The 27,685-nt window shown below is 42.0% G+C and overlaps 1 protein-coding gene across 13 annotated transcripts in view; it reads left to right on the top strand.

The window, feature by feature from the left end:
• pde9aa (phosphodiesterase 9aa) overlaps nucleotides 1-27,685 on the top strand; it is a 304,953-nt gene that overhangs the window by 115,671 nt on the left and 161,597 nt on the right. For all 13 annotated transcript variants that reach the window (XR_012098852.1, XR_012098853.1, XR_012098854.1 and 10 more), the window contains one exon: nucleotides 1,085-1,128. Coding sequence is in view for 9 of the 13 variants with exons in the window: in XM_073044718.1 (XP_072900819.1) it covers nucleotides 1,085-1,128 (44 nt within the window). In the remaining 4 variants the exon portion in view is untranslated. The remainder of the gene's footprint in view (nucleotides 1-1,084; nucleotides 1,129-27,685) is intronic.

Raw genomic sequence — 27,685 nt, forward strand, 5'->3', positions numbered from 1 at the left:
GCAAAGTTTGCAGATGATACAAAGATAGGTGGAGGTGTAGGTAGTGCTGAGGAAGCAATGTGATTGCTGCAGGTCTTAAACAAATTGGAATAATGGGCAAAAAAGTGTCCGATGGAATACAGTGTTGGAAAATGTATAATAATGCATTTTGGTAAAAGGAATAATAGTGCAGACTATTATCTAAATGAGAAGAAGGTTCAAACATTTGAGGTAAAGAGGGACTTAGGAGTCCTTGTGCAAGACACCCAGAATGTTAATTCACAGGTTGAGTTTGTGGTAAAGAAAGCAAATGCAATGTTGGAATTTATTTCAAGGGGAATAGACTGTATAAGCAAAGAAATAATGCTGAGGCTTTATAAAACTCTAGTCAGGCCACACCTGGAGTATTGTCAATAGATTTGGGCCCCGTATCTGAGAAAAGATAAGTTGTCATTGGAGAGAGTCCAGAGGAGGTTCACGAGGATGATTCTGGGAATGAAGGGGTTAACATATGTGGAGTGTTTGGCAGCTTTGGGTCTGTACTCAATGGAATTTCGAAGAATGCGTGAGGATCTTATTGAAAGCTACTGAATATTGAAAGGACTTGATAGGGTGATGTGGAGAGGATGTTTCCTTTAGTGACGGTATACAGAACGATAGGGCCTAGCCTCAAAATAGAGGGGTGACCTTTTAGAACAGAGGTAAGGAGGAATACTTTTAGCAAGAGGATAGTGAATCTGTGGAATGCTCTGCCACAGACTGCGGTGGAGGATAATTCCATGTGCGCATTTAAGGCAGAAGTTAATTGTTTCCTAATCAGTCAGGCCATCAAAGGATACAACGAGAAGGCAGGTATAAGGGGTTGAGTGGGATCCAGGATCAGCCATGATGGAATGGAAGTGCAGACTCGATGGGCTGAATGGCCTAATTCTGCTCCTATGTCCTATGGTTTTATGGTCTTAGTAGCTAGTCATTAACTGAACAATAAAATCTTTAATGTATACTCAAAATGTTAAGACGCTACTTACAATTTCCAGTAACCAGCATTAATGTATCTCAGCTTCTCTCCCATATTAACCAATCTCTTTTCATCTCTTAATTCCAGCACTCCATACAGGGTCATCACCTTGCCTGGTGCGCAGTTATCAGGTAAGCTGTTGTAGAAAATAGAACATTACAGCACAGTACAGACCATTCAGTCCATGATGTTGTGCCAGACTTCTAACCCATTTCCAGATCACTCTAACCCTTCCCTCCCACATAACCTATTTTTCCATCATCTATGTGTCTAAGTCTTTTAAATGTTCCTAATATATCTGGCTCTACCACAACCCCAGGCAGAATATTCCACACACCCACCACTCTGTGGAAAAACTTACCTCCGACATCATCTTCAATCACCTTAAAATTATGTCCTCTTATTAGCCAGTCTACCTGAGGGAAAAAAACGCTTGCTGTCCACTTGATCTATGCCTCTTATACACTATCAAGTCATCTCTCATCCTCTATTCCAAAGAGAAAAGCCTAGCTTGCTCAACTTTTCCTCATCAGATATACACTTTAATCCAGGGAGCATCCTCATAAGTCTCCTTTGCACCCTCTCTAAAGCTTCCACATCCCTCTTATAATGAGGTGTCTAGAACTGAACACAGTACCCCATGTGGATGAACCAGAGTTTTATACGGCTGCAACATTACCTTGCTGCTCTTGAATTCAGTCCCCAAAAAATGAAGGCCTACACACAATAACCTTCTTAATCACCTTATGAACATTTGTGGCAACTTTGTGGGATCCATAGACGTGAACCCCAAAATCCTTCTGTTCTTCCACACTGCTAACAAATCTGCCATTAATCCAGTACTCTGCCTTCAAGTTCAACCTTTCAAAGTGAATCTTTTTGGGAATGAATATCATCTACCACTTCTGAGCCCAACTCTGCATCCTATCAAGGTCCTGTTGTAACTATAACAACTTTCTACACTATCTACATCACCACCAATTTCCACACCCACTCTATCAAGGCCTTTCACCATTTGATAGGTTTCATTTAGATTACCCCTCATTCTTCTGAATTTCCTTGAATACAGGCCCAGAGCCATAAAACACTCTTCATATGACAAGCTGTTTAATCCTGGAATCATTTTCATGAACAACCTTTGATCCCTCTCCAGTTTCAGCACAATCTTTCTAAAATATGGGGCCCAAAACTGCTCACAACTGCAAATGTGGCCTCAATAATGCTTTATAAAGTCTCAACATTAGATCCTTGCTTTTATATTCCACTCCTCTTGAAATGAATGCTATATTGCATTTGCCTTCCTCACCACTGATCCAACCTGCAAATTAACCTTTAGGGAATGCTGCATAAGGACTCTCAAGTCCCTTTGTGCCTCAGGTTTTTGAATTTTCTCTCCATTTAGAAAATAGTAATCCCTTCCATTTCTTTTAGCAAAGTGTACGATCATATCCTTCATGACTGTGTATTCCATCTGCCACTGCATTGCCCATTCTCCTAATCTGTCTAAGCCCTTCTGTAGGCTGTCTACTTCCTTAAAACCTCCTGTCTCTCCATTTAGCTTCATATCATCTGCAAACTTTGCAACAAAGCTATCAATTCCAGCATCAAATCATTGACATATAATGCAAAAAAGAATTGGTCACCAACAGAGACCCCTGTAGAACATCACTAGTCAATGACAGCCAGCCAGAAAAGACTCCCTTTATTCTCTTTCTGCCTCCTGTCAGTCGGTCACTGCTTTATCCATACTAGAATCTTTCCTGTAATACCATGGGTTTGTAGCTTGTTAAGCAGCCTCATGTGTGGCACCTTGTTAAAGCCTTCTGAAAATCCAAGTACACAACATCAACCAATTCTCCTTTCTCTATCCTTCTTGTTATTTTTTCAAATAATTCCAACTATTTGTCCTCATAGTTTTCCTTGAGGAAACTATGCTAACTATGACCCATTTAGTATGTGGATCCAAGTGCCCTGAAACCACGTCCTTAACAATCAACTCCAACATCTTCCCAGCAATTGAGGTTAGACTAACTGGCCTATAATTTCCTTTCTTCTGCCTCTCTCCCTTCTTGAAGAGTAGAGTAACATTTGCAATTTCCCATTCTTCCAGAACTATTCCAGAATCTAGTGATTCTTGAAAGATCATTACTAATGCCTTTTCAGCCACCTCTTTTACAACTCTGGGGTATAAAGCACCTGAACTAGGTGACTTACCTACCTTCAAACCTTTTAGTTTCACATGAACCTTCTCCCTAGTAACGGTAACTTCACATTCTTCATGACCCCTGACACCTGGAACTTCCACCAAATTGCTGGCATCTTCCACAGTGAAGAATACTTATTCAGTTCATCTGCCATTTCATTGTCCTCCATTACTACCTCTCCAGCATTGTTTTCCAGTAATCCAATATCTACTTTCACCTCTCTTTTACACTTTATGTATCTGAAGAAACTTCTGGTATCCTCTTTAATATTATTGGCTAGCATATTCCATCTTTACCTTATTAATGACTTTTTAGTTGCCTTCCATTGGCTTTTAAAAGCTTCCCAATCCTCTAAATTCCCACTAATTTTTGCTCTATTATATACCTTCTCTTTGGCTTTTATGTTGGCTTTGACTTCCCTTGTTTGCCATGGTTGTGTCATCTTGCCTTTAGAATGTGTATATCCTGTGCCTTCCGAATTACATTCAGAAATTCCAGCCATTGCTGCTTTGCTGTCATCCTTCCGGTATTTTTTTCCAATCAATTCTGGCCATCTCCTCTTTCATGCCTCTGTAACATCCTTTACTCCATTGTAATTCTGATACATCTGACTTTAGCTCCTCCTTCTCATATTGCAGGGTGAATTTCTATCATATTATGATCATATCAGATCAGGGACCCATCAGTCGTTTTACCCTTGCATTTCCTTGGGTCTTTTTCACAATTCAACACCTTCCAACCCTTTGTCACCTCTTTCTTATACTTTGATTTCATTTTTTACCAACAGAGCAACACCACCCTCCTGCCTTCCTGCCCGTCCTTTCAATGCAGTGCGTATCCCTGGACTTGAAGCTCCCAGCTATAATAATCTTTCAGCCATGATTTAACATCATACATGCCATTCTGTAACTGTGCTACCAGTTCATCTACCTTATTCTGTACTCTGCACGCATTTAAATATAGCACCTTAAGTTCTCTATTTACCATTTTTGATTTTGTCCGCCTTTTACATTGCCATTTCATTCAGTTGACTGCAATTCTGCCCATCATCAGCCTCTCCTTGCTAGGAGCCTCAATACGCATTGCCTCTGTTTGTAAACCAACTACCTCATCTTCAACAATATCACTCCAGTTCCCATCCCCCTGCCAAATTAGTTTAAACCCATCTGAACAACTCTAGCCAACCTGCCCGCAAGGATATTGGTCCCCTGTGGGTTCAGGTGTAACCCATCCTTTTCATACAGGTCATACCTTCCCCAGAGAAGACCCCAGGAAGTTGTGGTCACTGTCTCCTAAGAAGTTCACCTATTGAGAGATCTGTCACCAGACCAGTTTCATTGCCTAATACCACATCTGGTATGGCCTCACTTCTAGTCAGCCTGACTACATATTGCGTCAGAAGACCATAAGAATGAGGAGCAGAATCTGGCCATTCAGTCCATCGAGTCTGCTCTGCCTTTTCATCATGGCTGATCCATTTACCTCTCAACCCCATTCTCCTGCCTTCTCCCCATAACCTTTCACACATTGACTAATCAAGAACCTTTCAACCTCCACTTCAAAAGCAGAGTGTCCTGGCCTCCACAGATGTCTGTGGCAATGAAATTCACAGATTCATCACCATCTGGCTAAAGAAATTCCTCCTCACCTCTGTTCTAAATGGACGTCCTTTATTTTGAGGCTGTGCCTTCTGATCCTAGACAACCCCACTACACAAAACATCCTCTTCACATCCGCTCTATCTAGGCATTTCGACGTTCAATGGGTTTCAACAAGATCGCCCTGCATTCCTCTCAATTCCAGTGAGTACAGGTCAAAAGCCTTCAAAAGGCCATAAGACCATAAAACATAGGAGAAGAATTGGGCCATTTGGCCCCTCGAGTCTGCTCCACCATTTGATCATTGCTAATCCTTTTATCCCCTTTGTCAGCCCCCTCCCCAGCCAATCAAGAACCTATCAATCTCCATCTTAAATACACCAACAACCTGGCCTCCACAACAGCCTATGGTAACAAATTCCAGAAATTCAACACCCTCTGGGTGAAGAAATACAAACGTTTGTATTTCCGCATCGCTGTTTTAAATGGTCGCCCCTCCATCCTGAGGTTGGACCCTTTTGTCCTAGACTCCCCGCCACAGAAAGAATCCTTTTCACATTTACTCTATCTAGGCCTTTTAACATTCAAAAGGTTTCAATGAGATTCCCCCCTCATCCTTCTGAATTCAGCCAGTACAGACCCAGAGCTATCAGATAATCCTCGTATAACTGTTTCATTCCTGGAATCCTAGTGAACCTCGGCTGAACTCTCTCCAATGCCAGCACATTTTTTCTAAGATAAGGAACCCAAAACTGTTCACAATACCCAGTGAGGCCCTGCCATTGTCTCATAAAGTCACAGCATCACATCCCTGCTCTTATATTCTAGACCTCCTGAAATGAATGCTAATATTGCATTTGTCAGACCCTGTGGAACACCACGAGTCACAGGTAGCCAACCAGAAAAAGATCCTTTTATTTCACTTGCTGCCTCCTACCAATCAGCCAATGCTCTAACCATACTAGTAGATGTCCTGTAATACCATGGACTCTTAACTTGGTAAGTAGCCTCATGTGTGGCACCTTGTCAAAGGCCTTCTGAAAGTCCAAATGTACAACATCCACTGCATCCCCTTTATCTATCCTACTTGTAATCTCCTCAAAGAAACATAGAAACATAGAAAGCCTACAGCACAATACAGGCCCTTCGGACCACAAAGCTGTGCCGAACATGTCCTTACCTTAGAATTTATCTAGGGTTACCTATAGCCCTTTATTTTTCTAAGCTCCATATACCTATCCAGGAGTCTCTTAAATGACCCTATTGTATCTACCTTCACTGTTGCGGGCAGTCCATTCCACGCATTCACGCTCGTTGCATAAAAAATACTTACCCCTGACATCTCTTTACCAACTTCCAAGCACCTTAAAACTGTGCCCTTTTGTGTTAGCCATTTCAGCCCTGGGAAAAAGCCTCTGACTATCCACACGATCAATGCCTCTCATCATCTTATACACCTCTATCAGGCTACCTGTCATCCTCCGTCGCTCCAAGGAGAAAAGACCGAGTTCACTCAACCTATTCTCGTAAGGCATGCTCTCCAAACCAGGTAACATCCTTGTAAATTTCCTGTGCACCCTTTCTATGGTTTCCACGTCCTTCCTGTAGTGAGGCAACCAGAACTGAGCATGGTACTCCAAGTGGAGTCTAACCAGGGTCCTATATAACTGTAACATTACCTCTCAGCTCCTAAACTCAATCCCACAATTGATGAAGTCCTTCTTAATCACTGAGTCAACCTGTGCAGCAGCTTTGAGTGTCCTATGGACTCGGACCACAAGAACCCTCTGATCCTCCACACTGCCAAGAGTCTTACCATTAATACTATATTCTGCCATCCTATTTGACCTACCAAAATGAACCACCTCACACTTCCCTGGGCTGAACTCCATCGCCCAGTTTTCAGCCTAGTTTTGCATCCTATAAATGTCCCACTGTAACCTCTGACAGCCCTCCACACTATCCACAACACCTGCAACCTTTGTGTCATCAGCAAATTTACTAACCCATCCCTCCACTTCCTCATCCAGGTCATTTATAAAAATCACGAAGAGTAAGGGTCCCAGAACAGATCCCTGAGGCACTCCACTGGTCACCGGCCTCCATATAAAATGTGACCCATCTACAACTACTGATTCATCAGGCAGGATTTTCCCTGAAGGAAACCATGCTAACTTTGTACTATCTTGTCCTGTCTCACTAAGTACTCTATCACCTCATCCTTAACAATTAACTTTAACATCTTCCCAACCACTGAGGTCAGAATAGCTGGTCTATAATTTCCTTTCTGCTGCCTTCCTCCTTTCTTAAAGAGTGGAGTGACATTTGCAATTTTCCAATCCTCTGGCAACATGCCAGAGTCCAATGATTTTTGAAAGATCATTACTAATGCCTCCACAATCTCTACCGCTACCTCTTTCAGAACCCTAGGGTGCAGTTCATCTGGTCCAGGTGACTTATGTACCTTTAGGTCTTTCAGCTTTTTGAGCACCTTCTCCCTTGTGATAGGAACTACACTCACTTCCCTTCCCACACACCCATCAACACCCTTTACACTGCTAGTGTCTTCCACAGAATAACGCAAAATACTCACTTAGCTCTTCTGCTATGTCCTCGTCCCCCATTATTATTTCTCCAGCCTCATTTTCTAGTGGTCCTATATCCACTCTCATCTCTTTTATTTTATTTTATTTATTTATTTTTTACACACTTGAAAAGCTTTTTCTATCCACCTTGATATAGTTTGCTAGCTTGCTTTCATATTTCATCTTTTTCCCTCCTAATGATTCGTTTAGCTGCTTTTAAAAGCTTCCCAGTCCTCTTACCTTCCTGCTAATTTTTGCTTTGTTGATTGCCCTCTCTTGTTTTTACATTAGCTTTGACTTCTCTTGTTATCCACGGTTGTACTAATTTGCCATTTGAGTATTTCATTTTTGGAATACATCTATCCTGTACCTTCAATTTTACCAAGGAAAATCAATCATTCCTGCCACCATCTCCTTCCAATTTACTTTGGCCAACTCCTCTCTCATACCACTGTAATTTCCTTTACTTCACTGAAATACCGTTCCATCAGACTTTACTTTTGCCCTATCAAATTTCAAGCTGAACTCAGTCATATTATGATTACTGTCTCATAAGGGTTCCTTTACATTAAGCTCCCTCATTGTATCCGGTTCATTACATAACACCCAATCCAGTATAGCTGTTCCTTAATAAGCTAACCGACAAACTGGTCTAAAAAGCCATCTCTTGAGATACATTACCAACCTGATTTGCTTTTCCTTCCTACATCATTGGTACCAATATGTACCAAGACATCTGGCTGCTCTTCTTCCTCCTCCAAAATGCTATGGACACGATCTGAGATGTCTCTGACCCTGGCACCTGGGAGGTAGGGTGTCCCTTCCATGTCCACAGAATCTCTTACCTGGTCCTCTGACTACACACAGCACTACCATTCCTCTCTTCTCTCTCTTTTCCTTCTGCACCACTGACCTGTGCTCAGTGCCAGTAACCTGGCTTCCATGGCATTACCCTGGGAGGTCAACCGCCACAACAGTATCCAGAATGGTATACTTATTATTAAGGGAAATGGTCACAGAGATGTTCTGCACTTACTGCCAATTCACCTTCCCATTCCTTCTCCTGACAGTCACCCAGCTACCCACCTCCTGCAACTTTGGGGTGACTACTTCCTCACTCACTCTCCTGTACAAGCCGAAGGTCATCCAGCTGCTGCTCCAAATCCCTAACGTGGTCTTCAAGGAGCTGCAGCCAGAGGTACTTTACAAAGATGTAGTTCCCTGAGAAACTGGGTCTTCCAGGAATCAAATAATTGGCATGAAGAACATACAGCAGCCATTTAAACCCCACTAAGTACCCCTGACACAGTAAGAAAAAAAGGGAAACTTTACTGAAACTTACTCAGAGGCAATGCCTCTTCCGAGCCAAAGCCTCCTTTGAGCCAAAGCCTGACACTCCCACTCTCACCACTGGCCCACTCCCAACAATGGCTGCTCCATTTGCCCCTTCTGTAGTTTTATTTATACTTCTCTGCATTGCTCCTGCCACTGATTGAGCCACAGGAATGACATTGATCACCCGCAAAGCTGTCCTTTTAAATGAGCGCCGCTGACCTGCGAGTAACCTCCTCGCTGTGAACTGCTCCCGCTGCTGATTGGGCCGCTGGAATGATCAATCACTACTCATATGGTAACCCTTCCGTTTCCAGAATAATTTTCATGAAAATCCTTTGAACCCTCTGCAATGTCAGGACATCCTTTCTTAGTCAAGGTTCCCAAGTTCTCCAAGCACTATCTCCCTAGTAATAGCAACTGCACTCACTTCTACCCCCTGACACACTCAAAAATCTGGCATACTACCAGTGTCTTCCATTGTGAGGACTGATGCAAAACTTTTATTCAGTTTGTCTGCCATTTCCTTGCCCCCGATCCTATCTGTCCTGTGCCATTTTCAGTGGTCTAATGCTACTCTCACCTCTCTTTTACTCTTTATACATCTGAAAAACCTCATTATCATTTTTGATATTATTGGCTAGCTTAGCTTCACATTTCATTTCCTCAGCCCTATTTTTTCTAAGTCGGCTTCTGTTGGCTTTTAAAACTTTAACAATCCTCTTAACTTCCTACAATTTTTGCTTTTATTATATGCTTTCTCTTTTGCTTTTATGGTGGCTTTGACTTTCCTTGTCTGTCACAGCTGTGTCATTTTACTTTTAGGATACTTTCTCTTCTTTGGGATGCATCCATCCTGCATCTTCCAAATTGCTCCCAGAAACTCCAGCTATTACTGCTCTGTCATCATTCCTGCTAGAGTTCCCTTCCAACCATCTTTGGCCAGATCCTCTCTATGCCTCTGTAATACCGATATATCTGACTTTGGCTTCTCCCTCTCAAATTGCTGGGTGAATTCTATTGTATTATGAACACTTTTTCCTCAGGGTTTCAGAACATTAAGGTCCCTAATTATATCCAGTTCATTACACAACAACCAATGCAGAATTGCTGATCTCCTAGTGGGCTCAACAACAAGCTGCTTCAAAAAGCCATCTCAGAGGCACTCCACCAATTCTCCCAATCTAACAGCATATTAAAACCCCCCATGAATAATATAACATTGTTCTTTGACATACCTTTTCTATCTCCTGCTGTAATTTGTAGACCACATCCTGCTCCCATCAGAGTCTTACCTTTGCAGCTTCTTCAGATTCAGATTCAGATTCAGTTTATTGTCATTTAGAAACCACAAATGCAATGCAGTTTAAAAATGAGACAACGTTCCTCCAGAATGATATCACAAAAGCACATGACAAAACAGACTACACCAGAAAATTCACATAACGTTTGGCAATCCCCAATCCAGAGTCTGGAGAGGCTGCTGCGTATTAATATCGCACTACCGTCTTAGTGTGTTCCCCAGAAAGGAGCTCCAAATCCACCAGACAAAACAAGACCAAAAACTAAAGCTACAAGACCTGCACAAAACCATATAGTTACAACAATGCAAACAATAACATTATTGATAAATAAACAGACCATGAGCATGGTAAAAATAGTCCAGAGATGTTAAAAGACTATAAGTTCGAAAGAAACCACCACACAGTTTCCACAAGTCCTCAGGGTCCCGATAGATTCATCATTCCACGTAGGCGGCAGAAGGGAATACCCCCACTATGGACTTCTACGGCACTGGACTCAGCCTCGCAGATGCAGCATACAATGAAAGCTCAGTCGAACCCAGCCTCGCAAACACAGCACACAATGAAAGCGCCCCGACCGCAGCGGACTCCAGGTCCGTCGAACCTCCGAGCCTCCGACCATCCCCTCCAGCACAGCTTCTCCGAGCACCATCCTCTGCTGAGTGTATTAAGACGCCCCCACCAACGGCCACCGGCAACACGACTCCGAGGACTGGGGGTCTGTTCTTCTCAGCAGAGACCCGGACCTCACAGCAGCAGCAGAAACGAAGAGGGCTTCCTGGAGATTTCCAGATGTTCCTCCGTGTTCCCACGTCCGTTTTTCATCAGATTAGGATTGAGCATGGTACCCTGCTTAACAAATACAGATATCAGCTCCGGAGTGGCTGCTGCAAACTGCTGCATTGCGCCGCCATCTTGATAAAGATCTACCCACAAGGATTCCACATTTTCCGATCCTGTATCACCTCTTTCTAAAGATTTTATTTCATTTTTTACCAGCAGAGCCACTCCTTTTCCTCTGACAACCTGCCTGTCCACTTGATACAGTTGTATCCTTGGATGTTAAGCTTTCAACTACAATTGTCCTTCAGCCATGACTCTGGTACCCACAAAGTCATACCTGCCAATCTCTAACTGCACCACAAGATCATCTACCTTACTTCATATACTGCGTCCTTCAGTCCTGTATTTGTCACCCTTTTCTATTTTGTCAGCCTTTTACACTGCAACCTATCCCACTGACTACGATTTTGCCCTATCAGCTGCCTGTCCTTTCTGACAGTCTCAAAATACACTACCTCTACTGGTAAAGCACCATTCTTATCCACAGCCCTATCACTCCAGTTCTCATCCTCCTGCCTAATTAGTTTAAACCCTCCCCATCAGCTCTAACAAATCTACCTACAAGGATATTGATCCCCCTCGGGCTCAGGTGTAATACGTTCCTTTTGGTACAGGTCATACCTTCCCCAGAAGAGATCCCAATGATCCATAAATCTGTAACCCTGCCCCCCTGAACCAGTTCCTCAGCCATGCATTCATCTGCCAAATCATCCTATTCTTGCCCTCACTGGCATGTGCTACAAGCAACAATCAAGAGGTAGTTACCCTGGAGATACTGCTTTTCAGCTTTTCCCTAGCCCTCTAATTCTGTCATTAGGACCCCCTCTCTTTTCCTTCCAATGTCATTGGTACCAAATCAGCCAAGACTTATGCCTGCTCACTCTCCCCCTTTAGAATGTTATGGACTCGATCTGAGACATCTCCAACACAAACTCCCTGGAGGCAGCATACCATCTGCATCTCTCTATTGCATCCAAAGACTTTCATCTACTCCTCTAGCTATGGAATCTCTCATCACCACTGCATTCCTCCTCTGCCCCTTCCTTCTGAGCCACAGCCAGAGACCTGGCCACTATGGCCCCCTCCTCCGGTAGGTCATTCTCCACCCCCACCCAACAGTATCCAATACATTATTCTTGTTATTGAAGGAAATGGCCATAGGGGTCATCTGTACCGGCAAAGTAATCACTCCTTGGTTACAGGAGGCAGGTGAATGGGTGACTGTCAGGAGAAGGAAAGTGGTAGCTGGTACAGATGACCCCTATGGCCATTTCCTTCAATAACAAGTATAATGTGTCAGCTAGTGCTGACCCAGGATTCCCACATCTTACACACAGAACAAAACACAGCCATTCTCATTGCCCAGATGATACACTTATAGATAAAGTGTGAACAAGAAAAAGCTTACCAGACTCGCCCACGTCTGTTAACACCCAAGCCTCTTGAGCCAAAGCCAAAAGTCTCTGCACTCTTTACACTGTCCTGCTCCAACAATGGTCACTGCCTTACTTTATTTGACTTTGCCCACTACTTAAACTCTGAAAACATGGTTACAAAGCACTAAATAAAAACACAAAATGCTGGCAGAACACAGCAGGCCAGAAAGCAGGAAGTGACGACGTTTTGGGCCGAAACCTTTCATCAGGAGTGAAGTAACATGGGATGGTCGGGGGGGAGGGGGGGGGGTTAAGAAGTGGGGGGAGGGATGAAGTAGAGAGCTGGGAAGTGATAGGCTGGAGGGAAATGGACTAGGGGGAAGGTGGAGAATTATGGGAAATAAAACAGAAAGAAAGATAGGGCTGGGGGGAGATTATAGTGAGGGGGGGAAAAGAGAGAGAAAGAGAACCAGACTAAAATTATAGATAGGGATGGGGTAAGGGGGGGGTGCCAGGGATATCAACGGAGGTCTGTGAGTTGAATGTTCATGCCGGCAGGTAGGAGGCTACTTAGTCGGGAGATAAGGTATTGCTCCATCGACCTGAGTGTGGCCTCATCTTGATGGTAGAGGAGGCCATGGACAGACATATCGGAGTGGGAGCGGTCTGTGGAATTGAAGTGTGTGACCACAGGGAGATCCCGCCACTGCTGGAGGACTGAGCGCCGGTGTTCAGCGAAACGGTCTCCCCAATGTATAAATGGCCAAATTGGGAGCACTGGATACAGTATATCACCCCAGTTGACTCGCAGGTGAAGTGGTGCCTCACCTGAAAGGACTGTCTGGGGCCTAGGATAGTGGTGAGGGAAGAAGTGTGGGGGCAGGTGTAGCACTTCTTCCGTTTGCAGGGATGAGTGCCCGGAGGGAGGTCGGTGGGGAGGGATGGGGGGGGATGAATGGACAAGGGAGTCGCGTAGAGAGCGATCCCTGCGGAAAGCCGAGAGTGGAGGGGAGGGGGAGATGTGGCTGGTGGTAAGATCCCGTAGGAGGTGGCGGAAGTTACGGAGGATTATACGTTGGATCTGTAGGCTGGTAGGGTGATAGGTGAGGACCAGGGGGAAGGTCTCCAAGCTCTCCATTTCTTCCTGGATTCCAGACCCAGCCAGTCACCCTCTACCACCACTCTTCTCCACCTCGCGGAAGTAGTCCTCACCCTTAACAATTTCTCCTTTGGCTCCTCCCACTTCCTCCAAACTAAAGGTGTAGCCATGGGCACCCGCATGGGTCCTAGCTACACCTGCCTTTTTGTCGGCCATGTGGAGCAATCTATGTTCCATGCCTACACCGGTATCTGTCCTCCTCTTTTCTTGCGTTATATCGACGACTGCATCGGCGCTGCTTCCTGCACGCATGCTGAGCTCGTCAACTTCATTAACTTCACCTCCAACTTCCACCCCGCCCTCAAATTCACCTGGTCTATTTCTGACACCTCCCTCCCCTTTCTAGATCTTACTGTTTCTATCTCTGGAGACAGCCTATCCACTGATTACTACTACAAACCTACAGACTCCCACAGCTACCTGGACTATTCCTCCTCCCACCCTGTCTCCTGCAAAAATGCTATCCCTTTCTCTCGATTCGTCTGCCTCTGCCACATCTGCTCTCAGGATGAGGCCTTTCATTCTAGGACAAAGGAGATGTCTTCCTTTTTTAAAGAAAGGGGCTTCCCTTCATCCACTATCAACTCTGCCCTCTATCGCGTCTCCTGTATTTCACGCACCTCTGCCCTCACCCCATCCCCCCGCCAGCCCACCAGGGATAGAGTCCCCCTGGTCCTCACCTATCACCCTACCAGCCTACAGATCCAACGTATAATCCTCCGTAACTTCCGCCACCTCCTACGGGATCCCACCACAAGCCACATCTTCCTCTCCCCCCCACTCTTAGCTTTCTGCAGGGATCGCTCCCTACGTGACTCCCTTGTCCATTCATCCCCCCCATCCCTCCAGGCACTCATCCCTGCAAACGGAAGAAGTGCTGCACCTGCCCCCACACTTCTTCCCTCACCACCATCCTAAGCCCCAGACAGTCCTTTCAGGTGAGGCACCACTTCACCTGCGAGTCAACTGGGGTGATATACTGTATCCGGTGCTCCCAATTTGGCCATTTATACATTGGGGAGACCCACCGCATACTGGGAGACCGTTTCACCGAACACCGGCACTCAGTCCTCCAGCAGTGGCGGGGTCTCCCTGTGGTTACACACTTCAATTCCACAGACCGCTCTCACTCCGATATGTCTGTCCATGACCTCCTCTACCATCAAGATGAGGCCACACGCAGGTCGATGGAGCAATACCTTATCTCCTGCCTAGGTAGCCTCCTTCCTGCCAGCATGAACATTCAACTCCATTGATACCCCTGCCCCCCCTACCCCATCCCTATCTATAATTTTAGTCTGGTTCTCTTTCTCTCTCTTTTCCCCCCTCACTATAATCTCCCCCCAGCCCTACCTTTCTTTCTCTTTTATTTCCCATAATTCTCCACCTTCCCCCAGCCCATTTTCCTCCAGCCTAACACTTTCCAGCTCTCTACTTCATCCCTCCCCCCACTTCTTATCCCCCCTCGACCATCCCATGTTACTTCACTCCTGATGAAGGGTTTCAGCCCGAAACGTCGTCACTACCTCCTCCCATAGATGCTGTCTGGCCTGCTGAGTTCTGCCAGCATTTTGTGTTTTTATTTATTTCTAGCATCTGCAGATTCACTCGTGTTATAAAGCACTGATTTTTAAAGCTCCCTGCTCGACCTGGGTGAAGTCACCTTTACTTTTCGCCTCCAAACTCTGACTGCACACCTCTCAAGCTCCTTCCTGGACAACCCTAACAAATTCTGCCCTATCTAAACCTTTTGCAGTAAGGAAGTCCCAAACACTATTCGGGACTTTGAAGCCATCCATGCCGACCACCCCGATATTTTTGCATCTTTTCAAAATCTGCTTCCTGAGCTGCTCTTTGGTGCCTGTTGTTACAATGTGGGGGGAGGAGGGGGGAGTGCCTACAGAATTGTAACAAGATCTTCAGGCATGGAGTAAATTCAAGACTCAAAGGCAGAAAGTAATGATGAGGATTTATTTGAAGAACATAAGAGAGGAATAACAAATAACTCAGTGGACTTACTTGAGAGGGATAAAGTACACAGGCCGTTAGTTCAGTCTGAACCTAAATTCAAGACTCAGTGATGAATGCTAGTCATGATAAACTTAAATAGTGCATATATTACCAAGCATATTAAAACCAAACCTCAACAAACTAAAAACTGGATTCACGAGGAACCTGTATTAAAAAACAAGTTACATGAAAAACGCAAGGAAAACTTAACAACTAAACCAGTCACTTAACAAGTTCTAGTTTAAACAAATTAATGATGTTCAGGTGTTGGAGTGCTAAGGCCTGACACTCTACAGTGCCCCACACTGGTCTGAAGAGTTCATGACAGGATCCCTACTTCCATGGCTGGCACCCTGGAACCTGATGGCCCAAGGTGATCTGGAAATCTGCTTTGATAGTCTGTAATTAACTGAGAATCCAAAATGTTATGGTAATCGCAGGCAGTATGATTCTGGATTGATTCTCTGTGGAACTTTAAAAGGACCAATGTATTTAGGAGCCAATTTCCAAGATTCCACCCACATGGGAAAGTCTCAGGTGAAAAGCCAAACCTGCTGGCCAAAATAGAATGAAGGACCTGGTTGCTTACGATGATTAGCCTGACGCTGCTGCTATTGGGAGTTGGCCATTAAAATTGATCTGGCTTTTGAACATGTCTACCTACGCCTCTTATTGGCTGCAGGGACACCCACCTCAGACTCTTACTCAGGGAATGGAGGAAGACTGTGTATGAACTGATATTCAAAAAGTGACACCCCGCTGGAGTGTAAAAGATTATTATATGCAAACTCTGGCCATATAAGATGGTCACACCACGTAGTCGGATTTCCTGAAACCAAACACCTTAGGGATTTTTCCATATCCTGGTTCACTCTCTCTATCTGCCCATTGGTTTGTGGATGGAACCCAGAAGAAAGGCTAACAGTAGCCCCAAGGAGAGTAAAAAAGGCTTCCAGAATTTAGACATGAATTGCAGATCATGGTCTGAGACAATATCCTGGGGAAAGATATATATCCGGAAGATATTTCATAACATCTCTGAAGATGGGGGAAGTTTGGAAAGAGGAATAAAGTGTCATGTCGTTGAGAGAAACACAAGGTGATAGGTGAGGGGGAGGGATGAAGTAATTAGCTGGGAAGTTGATTGGTGAAAGAGATACAAGGCTGGAGACGAAGGAGTGTGATAGGTGGGGATAGGAGGCCATGGAGGAAAGAAAAAGAGGAAGGAGCACCAGAGAGAGGTGATGGGCAGTCAAGGAGATAAGGTGAGAGAGAGAAAAGGGAATGGGGACTGGTAAAGGAGAGGGTGGGAGGGGCATTAGCAGAAATTTGAGAAATCTCTGTTCTTGCCATCATGTTGGAAGCTACCCAAACAGAATATAAGGTGTTGTTCCTCCAACCTGAGTGTGGCCACATCGTGACAGTAGAGGAGGCCATGGATTGACATATTGGAATGGGAATGAGAAGTGGAATTAAAATGGGTGGCCACTGGGAGATCCTGCTTCTTCTCTCTCCCCTCCCCCACCTTTAAAATCTACTCATCTTTTTTTCTCCAGTCCTGCCGAAGGGTATTGCTCTGAAACATCAGCTGTACTTTTTCCCAAAGATGCTGCCTGGCCTGCTGACTTCCTCCAGGATTTTGTATGTTTTGCTCGGATTTCCAACATCTGCAGACTTTTCTTGTCTGTCTTTTTAGGGTTTGCCAAATTCTATTGTTGCTTCATTCACAACTTCAGTTCTATAGCTGGAGTAGATTTGAAAAGTGGAGTAAGGGGAGAAAGAAACATCAGGTGATAGGTGAAACTTTGAGGGGAGGGATGAAGCAAAGAGCTTGGAAGTTAATTGGTGAAAGAGACAGAAGGTCATGGAAGAAAGAAAAAAGGGGGAGGAGCACCATATGGAGGCATTGAGCAGGCAAGGAGACAGAGGGAAAAGGGGATGGGAAATGGTGAAGGGGTGTGAGGCATTACTAGAGGTTTGAAAAATCAATGTTCATGCCATCAGATTAGAGACTACCAAATGGAAACGACAGTCATGGATGGACATTATTGACCCCTTCCTGTTCCTGTGGGTGGAGATTAGGAACAGGAAGGGGTCAATAACTTTACTGGGTGTTTTTTATAGGCTGCCCAATAGTAACATGGATATCGAGGACCAGATAGGGAAACAGATCCTGGAAAGGTGTAATAATAACAGAGTTGTCGTGATGGGAGATTTTAATTTCCCAAGTATAGATTGGCATCTCCCTAGAGCAAGGGGTTTAGTTGGGGTGGAGTTTGTTAGGTGTGTTCAGGAAGGTTTCTTGACACAATATGTAGATAAGCCTACAAGAGGAGAAGCTGTACTTGATTTGGTATTGGGAAATGAACCTGGTGAGGTGTCAGATCTCTCAGTGGGAGAGCATTTTGGAGATAGAGATCATAATTCTATCTCCTTTACCATAGCATTGGAGAGAGATAGGAACAGACAAGTTAGAAAAACGTTTAATTGGAGTAAGGGGAATTATGAGGCTATCAGACAGGAAATTAGAAGTTTAAATTGGAAACAGATGTTCTCAAGGAAAAGTACGGAAGAAATGTGGTAAACGTTCAGGGAATATTTGTGTGAAGTTCTGCATAAGTACATTCCAATGAGATAGGGAAGTTATGGTAGGGCGCAGGAAATGTGGTATACAAAGGCTGTAATAAATCTGGTCAAGAAGAAAAGAAAAGCTTACAAAACGTTCAGAGAGCTAGGTAATGTTAGAGATCTAGAAGATTTTAAGGCTAACGGGAAGGAGCTTAAGAAGGAAATTAGGAGAGCCGGAAGGGGCCATGAGAAGGCCTTGGCGGGCAGGATTAAGGAAAACCCCAAGGCATTCTACAAGTATGTGAAGAGCAGGAGGATAAGACATGAAAGAATAGGACCTATCAAATGTGACAGTGGGAAAGTGTGTATGGAACCGGAAGAAATAGCAGAGGTACTTAATGAATACTTTACTTCAGTATTCACTATGGAAAAGGCTCTTGGTGATAATAGTGACAACTTGCAGCAGATTGAAAAGCTTGAGCATGTAGATATTAAGAAAGAGGATGTGCTGGAGCTTTTGGAAAGCATCAAGTTGGATAAGTTGCCGGGCCTGGATGAGATGTACCCTAGGCTACTGTGGGAGGGGAGGGAGGAGATTACTGAGCCTCGGGCGATGATCTTTGCATCATCAATGGGGACGGGAGAGGTTCCGAAGGATTGGAGGGTTGCGAATGTTGTTGCTTTATTCAAGAAAGAGAGTAGAGATAGACTAGGAAATTATAGACCAGTGAGTCTTACCTCAGTGGTTGGTAAATTGATGGAGAAGATCCTGAGAGGCAGGATTTATGAACATTTGGAGAGGTATAATATGATTAGGAATAGTCAGCATGGCTTTATCAAGGGCAGGTTATGCCTTACGAGCCTGATTGAATTTTTTTGAGGATATGACTAAACATATTAATGAAGGAAGAGCAATAGGGTGTTGTGTATATGGATTTCAGCAAAGCATTTGATAAGGTACCCCATGCAAGGCTTATTGAGAAAGTGAGGAGGCATTGGATCCAAGGGGACATTGCTTTGTAGATCCAGAACTGGCTTGCTCACAGAAGGCAACAAGTGGTTGTAGACAGGTCATATTCTGCATGGAAGTCAGTCGCCAGTGGAGTGCCTCAGGGATCTGTTCTGGGACCCTTACTCTTCATGATTTTTATAAATGACTTGGATGAGGAAGTGGAGGTATGGGTTAGTAAGTTTGCTGATGACACTAAGGTTGGAGGTGTTGTGGATAGTGTGGAGGGCTGTCAGGTCAGGGGTGTCAAACTCATTTTAGGTCACGGGCCGGATTGAGCAAAATGCAGCTTCATGCGGGCCGGATCAGTCGGACGCGTGCGAACGCAGCTTTCGTTGCCTCCGTTTTTTCAGCCTGCTCTCATGTGTCTCAGTCTCTGCTATAACTACAAAGTGTTTCACTTTACAAATTCCGTTTCTTATGAAGAAGACTGCCGAGCAAGACTGCCGAATAAACACTAAAAACCCTGAAAACCTGGTACCTGAATAAACTCAGCATTAGCCATTTCATACGCCATAGGCGCTTCGATTACTGGGGCCGGCTTTAATAGTAATTAGATATTATCTTGCGGGCCAAAGATAATTCCACCGCGGGCCGGATTTGGCCCGCGGGCCTTGAGTTTGACATTTATAGGGTTACAGTGGGACATTTATAGGATGCAAAACTGGGCTGAAAACTGGGCAGATGGAGTTCAACCCAGAGAAGTGTGAGGTGGTTCATTTTGGTAGGTCAAATATGATGGCAGAATATAATATTAGTGGTAAGACTCTTGGCAGTGTGGAGGATCAGAGGGATCTTGGGGTCTGAGTCCATCGGACATTTAAAGCAGCTGCACAGGTTGACTCTGTGGTTGAGAAGGCATATGATGTATTTGCCTTCATCATTCGTGGAACTGAATTTAGGAGCTGAGAGGTAATGTTGCAGCTATATAGGACCCTGGTCAGACCCCACTTGGAATACTGTACTCAGTTTTGGTCGCCTCACTACAGGAAGGATGTGGAAGCCATAGAAAGGGTGCAGAGGAGATTTACAAGGATGTTGCCTGGATTGGGGAGCATGTCTTATGAGAATAAGTTGAGTGAACTCGGCCTTTTCTGCTTGGACTGATGGAGGATGAGAGGTGACCTGATAGAGGTGTATAAGATGTTGAGAGGCGTTGATCATGTGGAGAGTCAGAGGCTTTTCCCAGGGCTAAAACTGTTGCCACAAGAGGACACAGGTTTAAGGTGCTGGGGAATAGATACAGAGGAGATGTCAGGGGTAAGTCTTTTGCTCAGAGGGTGGTGAGAGTGTGAAATGGGCTGCCGGCAATGGTGGTGGAGGTGGATACAATAGGGACTTTTAAGAGACTTTTGGATGGGTACATGGAGCTTAGAAAAATAGAGGGCTATAGGTAAGCCTAGTAATTTCCAAGGTAGGGACATGTTCGGCATAAACCTGTGGGCCAAAGTGCCTGTATTGTGCTGTAAGTTTCCTATGTTTCTATGTTTATATATCGGAATGGGAATGGGAAGTTGATGCACCATCAATAACTCTCTCTGAGACGTGAAGGTGAGATATCGGCTTTTATTGACTGGAAGAAAGAACAAGCAGTAGTTGACCACCATACTACATCCTGGAGACTGAGGGCCGGGCTCAGGCCTCAATCGCCTTTATACCGGGGTCTGTGGGAGGAGCCACAGTCAGTGGGAGGAGCCACAGGAGCAGACAGCAGGGGGCGTGTCCAGACAGGTATAGGTAGTTCACCACAGAAGTGCAATTAAAATGGGTGGCCTCTGGGACCACCCAGAGCATAGATGTTTGGTGAAGCACTGTCCCAATCTACTTCAGTCTCACCAGTATAAAAACCCTAAAAAGATTTGGGGCTGTTTAACCGATGTGGGTTGTGGTCAATTCCATATCACTTGGGTCTTCTCAGTGTCCATCCATATATTCCTGTTGGAAATTACATTTCCAAGGAAAGAAATACTGGGGTTGTGGAATTTGCTATTCTCAAGTTTACAAAATGTTGTTTCTCCAATGGCCATTGAAGAACACTCTGTACATGTTAGACATATTCCTGAACCATTCGAGAAAAAAATTAGAACATCATCCAAAGAACAAATACAAAGCAGTTGAGTATTTCTTGGAGTATGTCATTGATAATCATAATGTCCAGTGGAAGTGTTGAAGGCCATCTCCTATTCTTCTCCCTCTCCAATCGGGATAAGGTTGTAGGCATTCCAGAGGTCAAGTTTTGTGAAGACAGTTTCTCCCTGTAATAGTTTGAATGCCATATTCATAAGAGGGAGTGGATACTGGTTCTTAATAGTAAACTAATTCAGCCCCTGCCCACTATCCTCCTTTGATACAAAAGAGAATCCCTCTCCAACAGGCCAAGTGGATGGTCAAGTGAACCTGGATGGCAAAGTCTTCTTACTATATTTTCTGTGGCTTGTCTCTGGGGAATGGATAAGGCATAGAGATTTCCCCACGGAGGACAAGTATCTGGTAGAAAGTAAAATATGGAGGAAGCGTCAGGGAGACTCCATTTTGCAGTGCATGGAGTGAGGCACGCTTTATAGCGGCTCCACTTTTTTAATATATTTTACATCCCACTGACAGACTCTTTTCAAGTCTGAAGATTTATTACTTATGTTGAAGGATCTATGATTTAATTACGATAGCCGGAAGTCGATCTGGTATTGAATTGAGAAGCGGCAAGACTTTTCCTGAAACAGAACAAACTGAACTAATAAAGAAATCGGAGGAACCTGTTACTTTAGCAGGAATATTCTCTTCAATACAAGATATAAAGTTTAAATTTGGATTGCTTAATACTAAGATAGATAAGCTGATGGATACTAACGGGAAGCTCGAAAAATCTATCTTTAATGTCCAAGAATCTCTGAAGAATCTGGACTTTCAATTTCAGACGCTCAAGTCAACATTGGATTGAGAATGAACATGAACAATTCAGGCAAACTATCAACGAATAAGAATTGAAGATGTCATTGTTGGAAAAGAAAATTAATGAAATTACCTCAGAACTATCAAAAACGAAGAAAAAATTATTGATTTAGACAGTAGAGCACGTCAGAGGAATTTACGTATATTAGGTTTGCCTGAAAATACTGAAACTGGTGGCCTGTTAAAGTTCTTCTCAGATATGCTGCACTCACTTTTTAGTGCGACTCTTGAAGTGAGCCCCTTACTCGATAGGGTCCACAGAATTCCAGGATTTCGGCATTCATCTGAATTATACCCCCGGCCAATCGTACTTTGCTTGCATTATTATACAACCAAAGAAGTCATACTTCGAGAGGCCAGAAGAAAGCGAAAAATAATCTTCAATTCAACTGAAATTCATATTGTCGAAGATTTTCCTCCTGAGATTTTTGCCGAAAGAAGGAAATACCGGGAAGTCATGAGTGAATTGTATAAGAAAAATTTCCATCCATCACCTCGCTACCCTGCACGGCTGATAATCCTCCCCCCTGACTCTCAGCCACAGAGGATCTATTCCCCTGACGAAGGGTGGGAGTTTATTAAGAATTTCAAAGTTAAGCCGACTGTAACCTGAATAGGTAATTATGATCTATGAGATGTTTATAGATGCCCTGAGGGAAGTCTATTCTATGCTTTTTGGATGTCCGTATGGGACTTAGCTGATTTAATTTTTCTTTTTATTTGTTAGTAGTTAGTATATATTCATAGTTGCTTTGTAGGAAATCTGTTTCATATTATAGAGGTCCACATAGGACCTGGTTTGAATTATTTTTTCTATCTTTTCGTTTATCTCAATATTAATATAGCTTTAGGTTTGATATACGTTTGTATATATATTCACCTATTTTTTTGCACGACTTGTAAGTTATTTTTGAAAGAAAGAACTTCAGTTGTAATATTATTTGATTGGATTTATCCTTTTCTGAATGCGTGATTAATATACTTCTGATGAATTTAAGATGGCCATTGCCAGTTACATTTTTATTATTGTTAGACATAACATCGCAGTTTTTGAAATTTGTTTATCTCTTCTATTATGGCTAGATTCGGTGGGATGAATACTTCATTTTAATATAGCTGCAAAATGGAGGACAGGGTCAAGGGTCATTAGTTTAGCATGAGATCATTCTATTGGTTGCTTTTTTTGGGGCTTTGCGGGAGGGTGGTGCTATTAGAATAGGTTTTTTTTCTCGATTGGGCAGTTCTATTGATGGACATTTTCTCACAAATATGTCGTCACTTCTGGTCAAATCTGTTCCTTTTGGATTAATGTGCGTTTGCGCAATAGTTTTCTTCATAAAGCTTTAAATTAAATCTTAAACATGGATGTTAATAAAATCAATATAATCTCTTGGAATCTGAACAGCGTGAATCAGCCTATTAAGCGTAAAAAGATTTTTAAGAAATTAAAAACACTTAATGCAGATATTATTTTTGCGCAAGAAACTCATGTACGGAGACAGATAAAGATCGCTTTTTCAAATACTGGAAAGAACCTTTATATCATTCGTTATTGACTAATAAAGTTAGAGGGGTATCTATTTTTGTTAACTCTAAAATCCCTTTTGTACAGTTTAATACTATTATTGATTCAATTGGAAGATAATTAATTGTTACTGGTTTATTATGCGGTCAAAAGGTAGCTTTGGTGTGTGTATATGCACCAAATTCAGACAGTCCTGAATTTTTAAAGAAACTTTGTCCTGAGCTACCGAATCTGAATGAATATAAGATGATCATGGGTGGTGACTTTAATTGCTGTCTGAATCTGGCGATTGACAGGTCATCAACCAATCCGTCGCCTCCTAATAAAGCAGCGGCCTGTATTAATTCCTTTTTACTAGAATATGGCCTGGTCAATATCCGGAGATATAAACATCCTAATGACAAAGACTTTTCTTTTTTTTCACACGTTCATCATAAATACTCAAGAATTGATTACTTTTTACTAGACACACGCTTGCTATGCTCCGTTGTTGAGTTTGCGTATGACGTCATTGCGCTTTCGGATCACACGCCTCTGAAATTAACTCTGAAGCTCTCTGATAGTCTTTTGAAAATGTCACAGTGGAGATTGAATCCCGTATTGTTACAGGATCCAGCCTTTGTTAGTTTTATTAAGGAGCAAATTTCTATATTTTTTGAACTTAGTACAACTGAAGGAATGTCAAATTTGGTTATATGGAATACGATGAAATCTTTTCTTAGGGGACAGATAATTTCATATTCAGCAGATTTAAGAAAGAAAACTAAAGCAGAACTGTTAGTGCTTACTAATAAAATTAGAGAGATAGATAAAGCATATTCAGTAAAACCTACTGAAGATCTATATAAAGGAAAGGGTTGAACTTCAAACACAATATGATTTGCTTCTGACCTTTCCCATCGAACAGCAAATTTTTAAATCTAAAAGTTTATTTTATATACATGGAGATAAATCAGGTAAACTCTCGGCTGGTCAGTTAAAGGCAAACATGGTCAGAAGACGGATTTTGAAAATATGCAGACCAGATAGAACTGAAACATTAGACCCTTATGAAATTAATAAGGTATTTATGGATTTCTATTCCAATCTTTATAAATCTGAATTCTCTGATAATACTTTTATTATGAATAGATACTTGCCAAAATTAAATATACCTAAAATTTTGACTCAAGATATTAATATACTAGATGCACCTATTAAACAAGAGGAAATAGCTAAAGCTATATCCTCTATGCAATTAGGGATAGCTCCGGGACCAGGTGGATATACAATGGAATTTTATAAGACCTTCAATGAAATGCTTATACCACATCTTTGTCAAACTTTCACTGATTCTATATCCTCTGGGAATCTTCCAAAAACTTTTTATGAGGCATTAATTTCATTGATTCCTAAAAAAGGAAAAGATTTATCGGAATGTGCATCCTATAGACCTATCTCCTTACTGAATGTGGATTTTAAAATTCTAAGATTTTAGCCAATCGACTTGAGAATATTTTGCCTACTGTTATCTCAAATGATCAAACTGGATTTATTAAAAATAGGTATTCACATTTTAATATTTGAAGATTGTTAAATATTATTTATTCCCCCCTCAGTTAAAGAATCTGAATGTATTGTGTCTCTGGAAACAAAGAAAGCTTTTGACAGGGTGGAATTTTTTTTCAGGTTTTGAGGAGGTTTAATTTCGGTCCGGGATTTATTTCCTGGATCAAACTAATCTATCAAGCCCCGGTGGCTGCGGTTATAACTAATAATCAAAAGTCTCCTTATATTAGATTATATAGAGGAACCCGTCAGGGTTGTCCTCTTAGTCGTTTATTATTTAATTTGGTTTTAGATCCACTTGCTATCGCTCTTAGGGATTCTAATTCTGTTCAGGGTATTAAGAGAGGGGATAAAGTACATAAGGTTTCGTTACATGTAGATGATTTATTAGTTTACATTTCAGACCGTAGGAAATCTATTCCCTTTATGTTATCCATATTTACTGAATTTAGTATTTTCTCTGGATATAAACTAAACTTACATAAAAATGTATTTTTCCTTTTAGTAATTACTCTGACTATTTTATTTATCTTGGTATTAAAATTACTAAAAATTTTAAAGACCTATATAAGTATAATTATTTCCTCTAATTGAATATACACAACAAACATTTTCCAAATGGTCGCCTATATCGATGTCATTAATTGGTCGAATAAATGCTATAAAAATGGTAATTTTACTGAAATTTTTATATACATTTCAAGCAGTTCCATCTTTTGTCCCGAAAATGTTTTTTTTTATAGAATAGATTCCATGATCCTGTCATACATTTGGAATAATAAGAGATCCAGAGTGAATAAATCTTTACTGTAAAAATCAAAAAAAGATGGAGGACTGGTGTTACTAAATTTTAGATTTTATTATTGGGTAATTAATATTCGTTATATCACTTTTTGGATTCACAGTATAGATAACCAGGACTGTCCTTCATGGTTACATTTGGAGGAGAATTTGGTAAGGGGGTTTTCTTTGGCTTCCTTTCTGGGAGCTTCTCTTCCCTTTTTGTTCTCCAGGATAGGTAGACAAGGTCTTAATCCTATTGTTAAACATACTTTAAAAATTTGGTTTCAGTTTCGCAGATTTTTTGATTTAAATAACTTTGTACTCTCTAGTAATATCTATTTTAACTTTTTCTTTAAACCATCAACTCTAGGTAAGGCTTTTTTAATATGGAAAACTAAGGGAATAAAAACTTTTTTAGATTTGTTTTTAGAGGACTGTTTAATGTCTTTTTCGCAGCTAGTGGATAAATATGATATATCTAATGCACATTTTTTTAGATACTTACAAGTTAGGAATTTTTTATGTGATTTTTTACCGAATTATCCATTTATTCATTTAACAAATATGAAACATGCTATTTTTCAGCTTCAACCATTTCAAAAATGATTGATAGCCATTATATATAAATAGTTAATGAATGCACGTATGATGCCTGATGATAAGGTTAAACATGCTTGGGAAATAGAACTTCAGGATTCACTTTCAGATGATCAATGGAATAAAATTTATTATTTAGTTAATAATTCATCTATCTGTGCATGTCACTTCCTAATTCAGTTTAAGATAGTGCACAGGGCGCATATGTCAAAAGATAAACTAGCGCATAATTTTTCTAATATAAGCCCCACCTGTGATAGATGTAATGCTGAGTTGGCTACTCTAACTCATATGTTTTGGTCCTGTACAAAGTTAAATAATTTTTGGAGAGATGGTTTTAGAACGTTATCAAAAATCATAGGTGTGGACTTACAACCTAATTTACTTACGGTAATCTTTGGGATTATTCCAAAGGAAGCAGGAAGTGTTCCTGCTTCCGCTCAACATGTGAAGCCTTTTCAACTTTACTGGATAGGAGAGCTATTTTGTTATGCTGGAAAGATTCTAATCCACCCACTGTCTTTCTTTGGCTCTCCTTCATTATGTCCTGTTTAAGTTTGGAGAAAATTAGAAGTTGGACATTTGATACATCTTTTAAATCTGAGCAAACCTGGCGACTTTTTATTCAATATTTTCATATGATCTAATTTTTTTTCTTTCTCTATTTTTCTAGGTAATTTTTAAAATCTTTTTTTTTCTCTTTCTCCACGAAGGTTCAGAGCTGACCAGAAGGATGCTTTCTTTTTTTCTTTTGTAATTTTATCCTCAAATGGACTGACCAGTCCCTTTTTTTTTGTTTTAGGTTAGTTTAGTGGTTTTAAAAAAAATCTCTTTATTATAAAAATTTCCAGTCTTTTTTTTTGTATGAATTGCCAAGAGGAGTTGTGGTTCATTTATACACAATAGCCTAATATTACATTTACTTGACTTTGACAGTATATATCCCTTTCATTGTTTGTACATTTATTGCATTATGTATTTGATATAACTTCTCCTCTGATTTGTATCTTTTTTTTAATCAATAAAAAAAGATTGAAAATGAATATGGAGGAAGCGTTGTGGCTTTCTTGCTAAATACTTCCAGCAAGTCTGAATATTCTGGGAGCACTCTAGACAACTCGGTTGACTTAAAGTCAAGTTCTGAGGAGTCAGAAGGCAACTTGGGACTTAAGCCATTTCTGGAGAAGATAGTCCTCAGAGTGGAAACAGTCTTCTCTGATCTGGTTGACTTCATTGGTATGACTTCTGGCCACTTCGAATGAGCATCCACAGCAATCAGGAACATGGAGTTCATGAAT

This window comes from Hemitrygon akajei, chromosome 5 (genome assembly GCF_048418815.1).
Source record: "Hemitrygon akajei chromosome 5, sHemAka1.3, whole genome shotgun sequence".
Taxonomy (NCBI): domain Eukaryota; kingdom Metazoa; phylum Chordata; class Chondrichthyes; order Myliobatiformes; family Dasyatidae; genus Hemitrygon; species Hemitrygon akajei.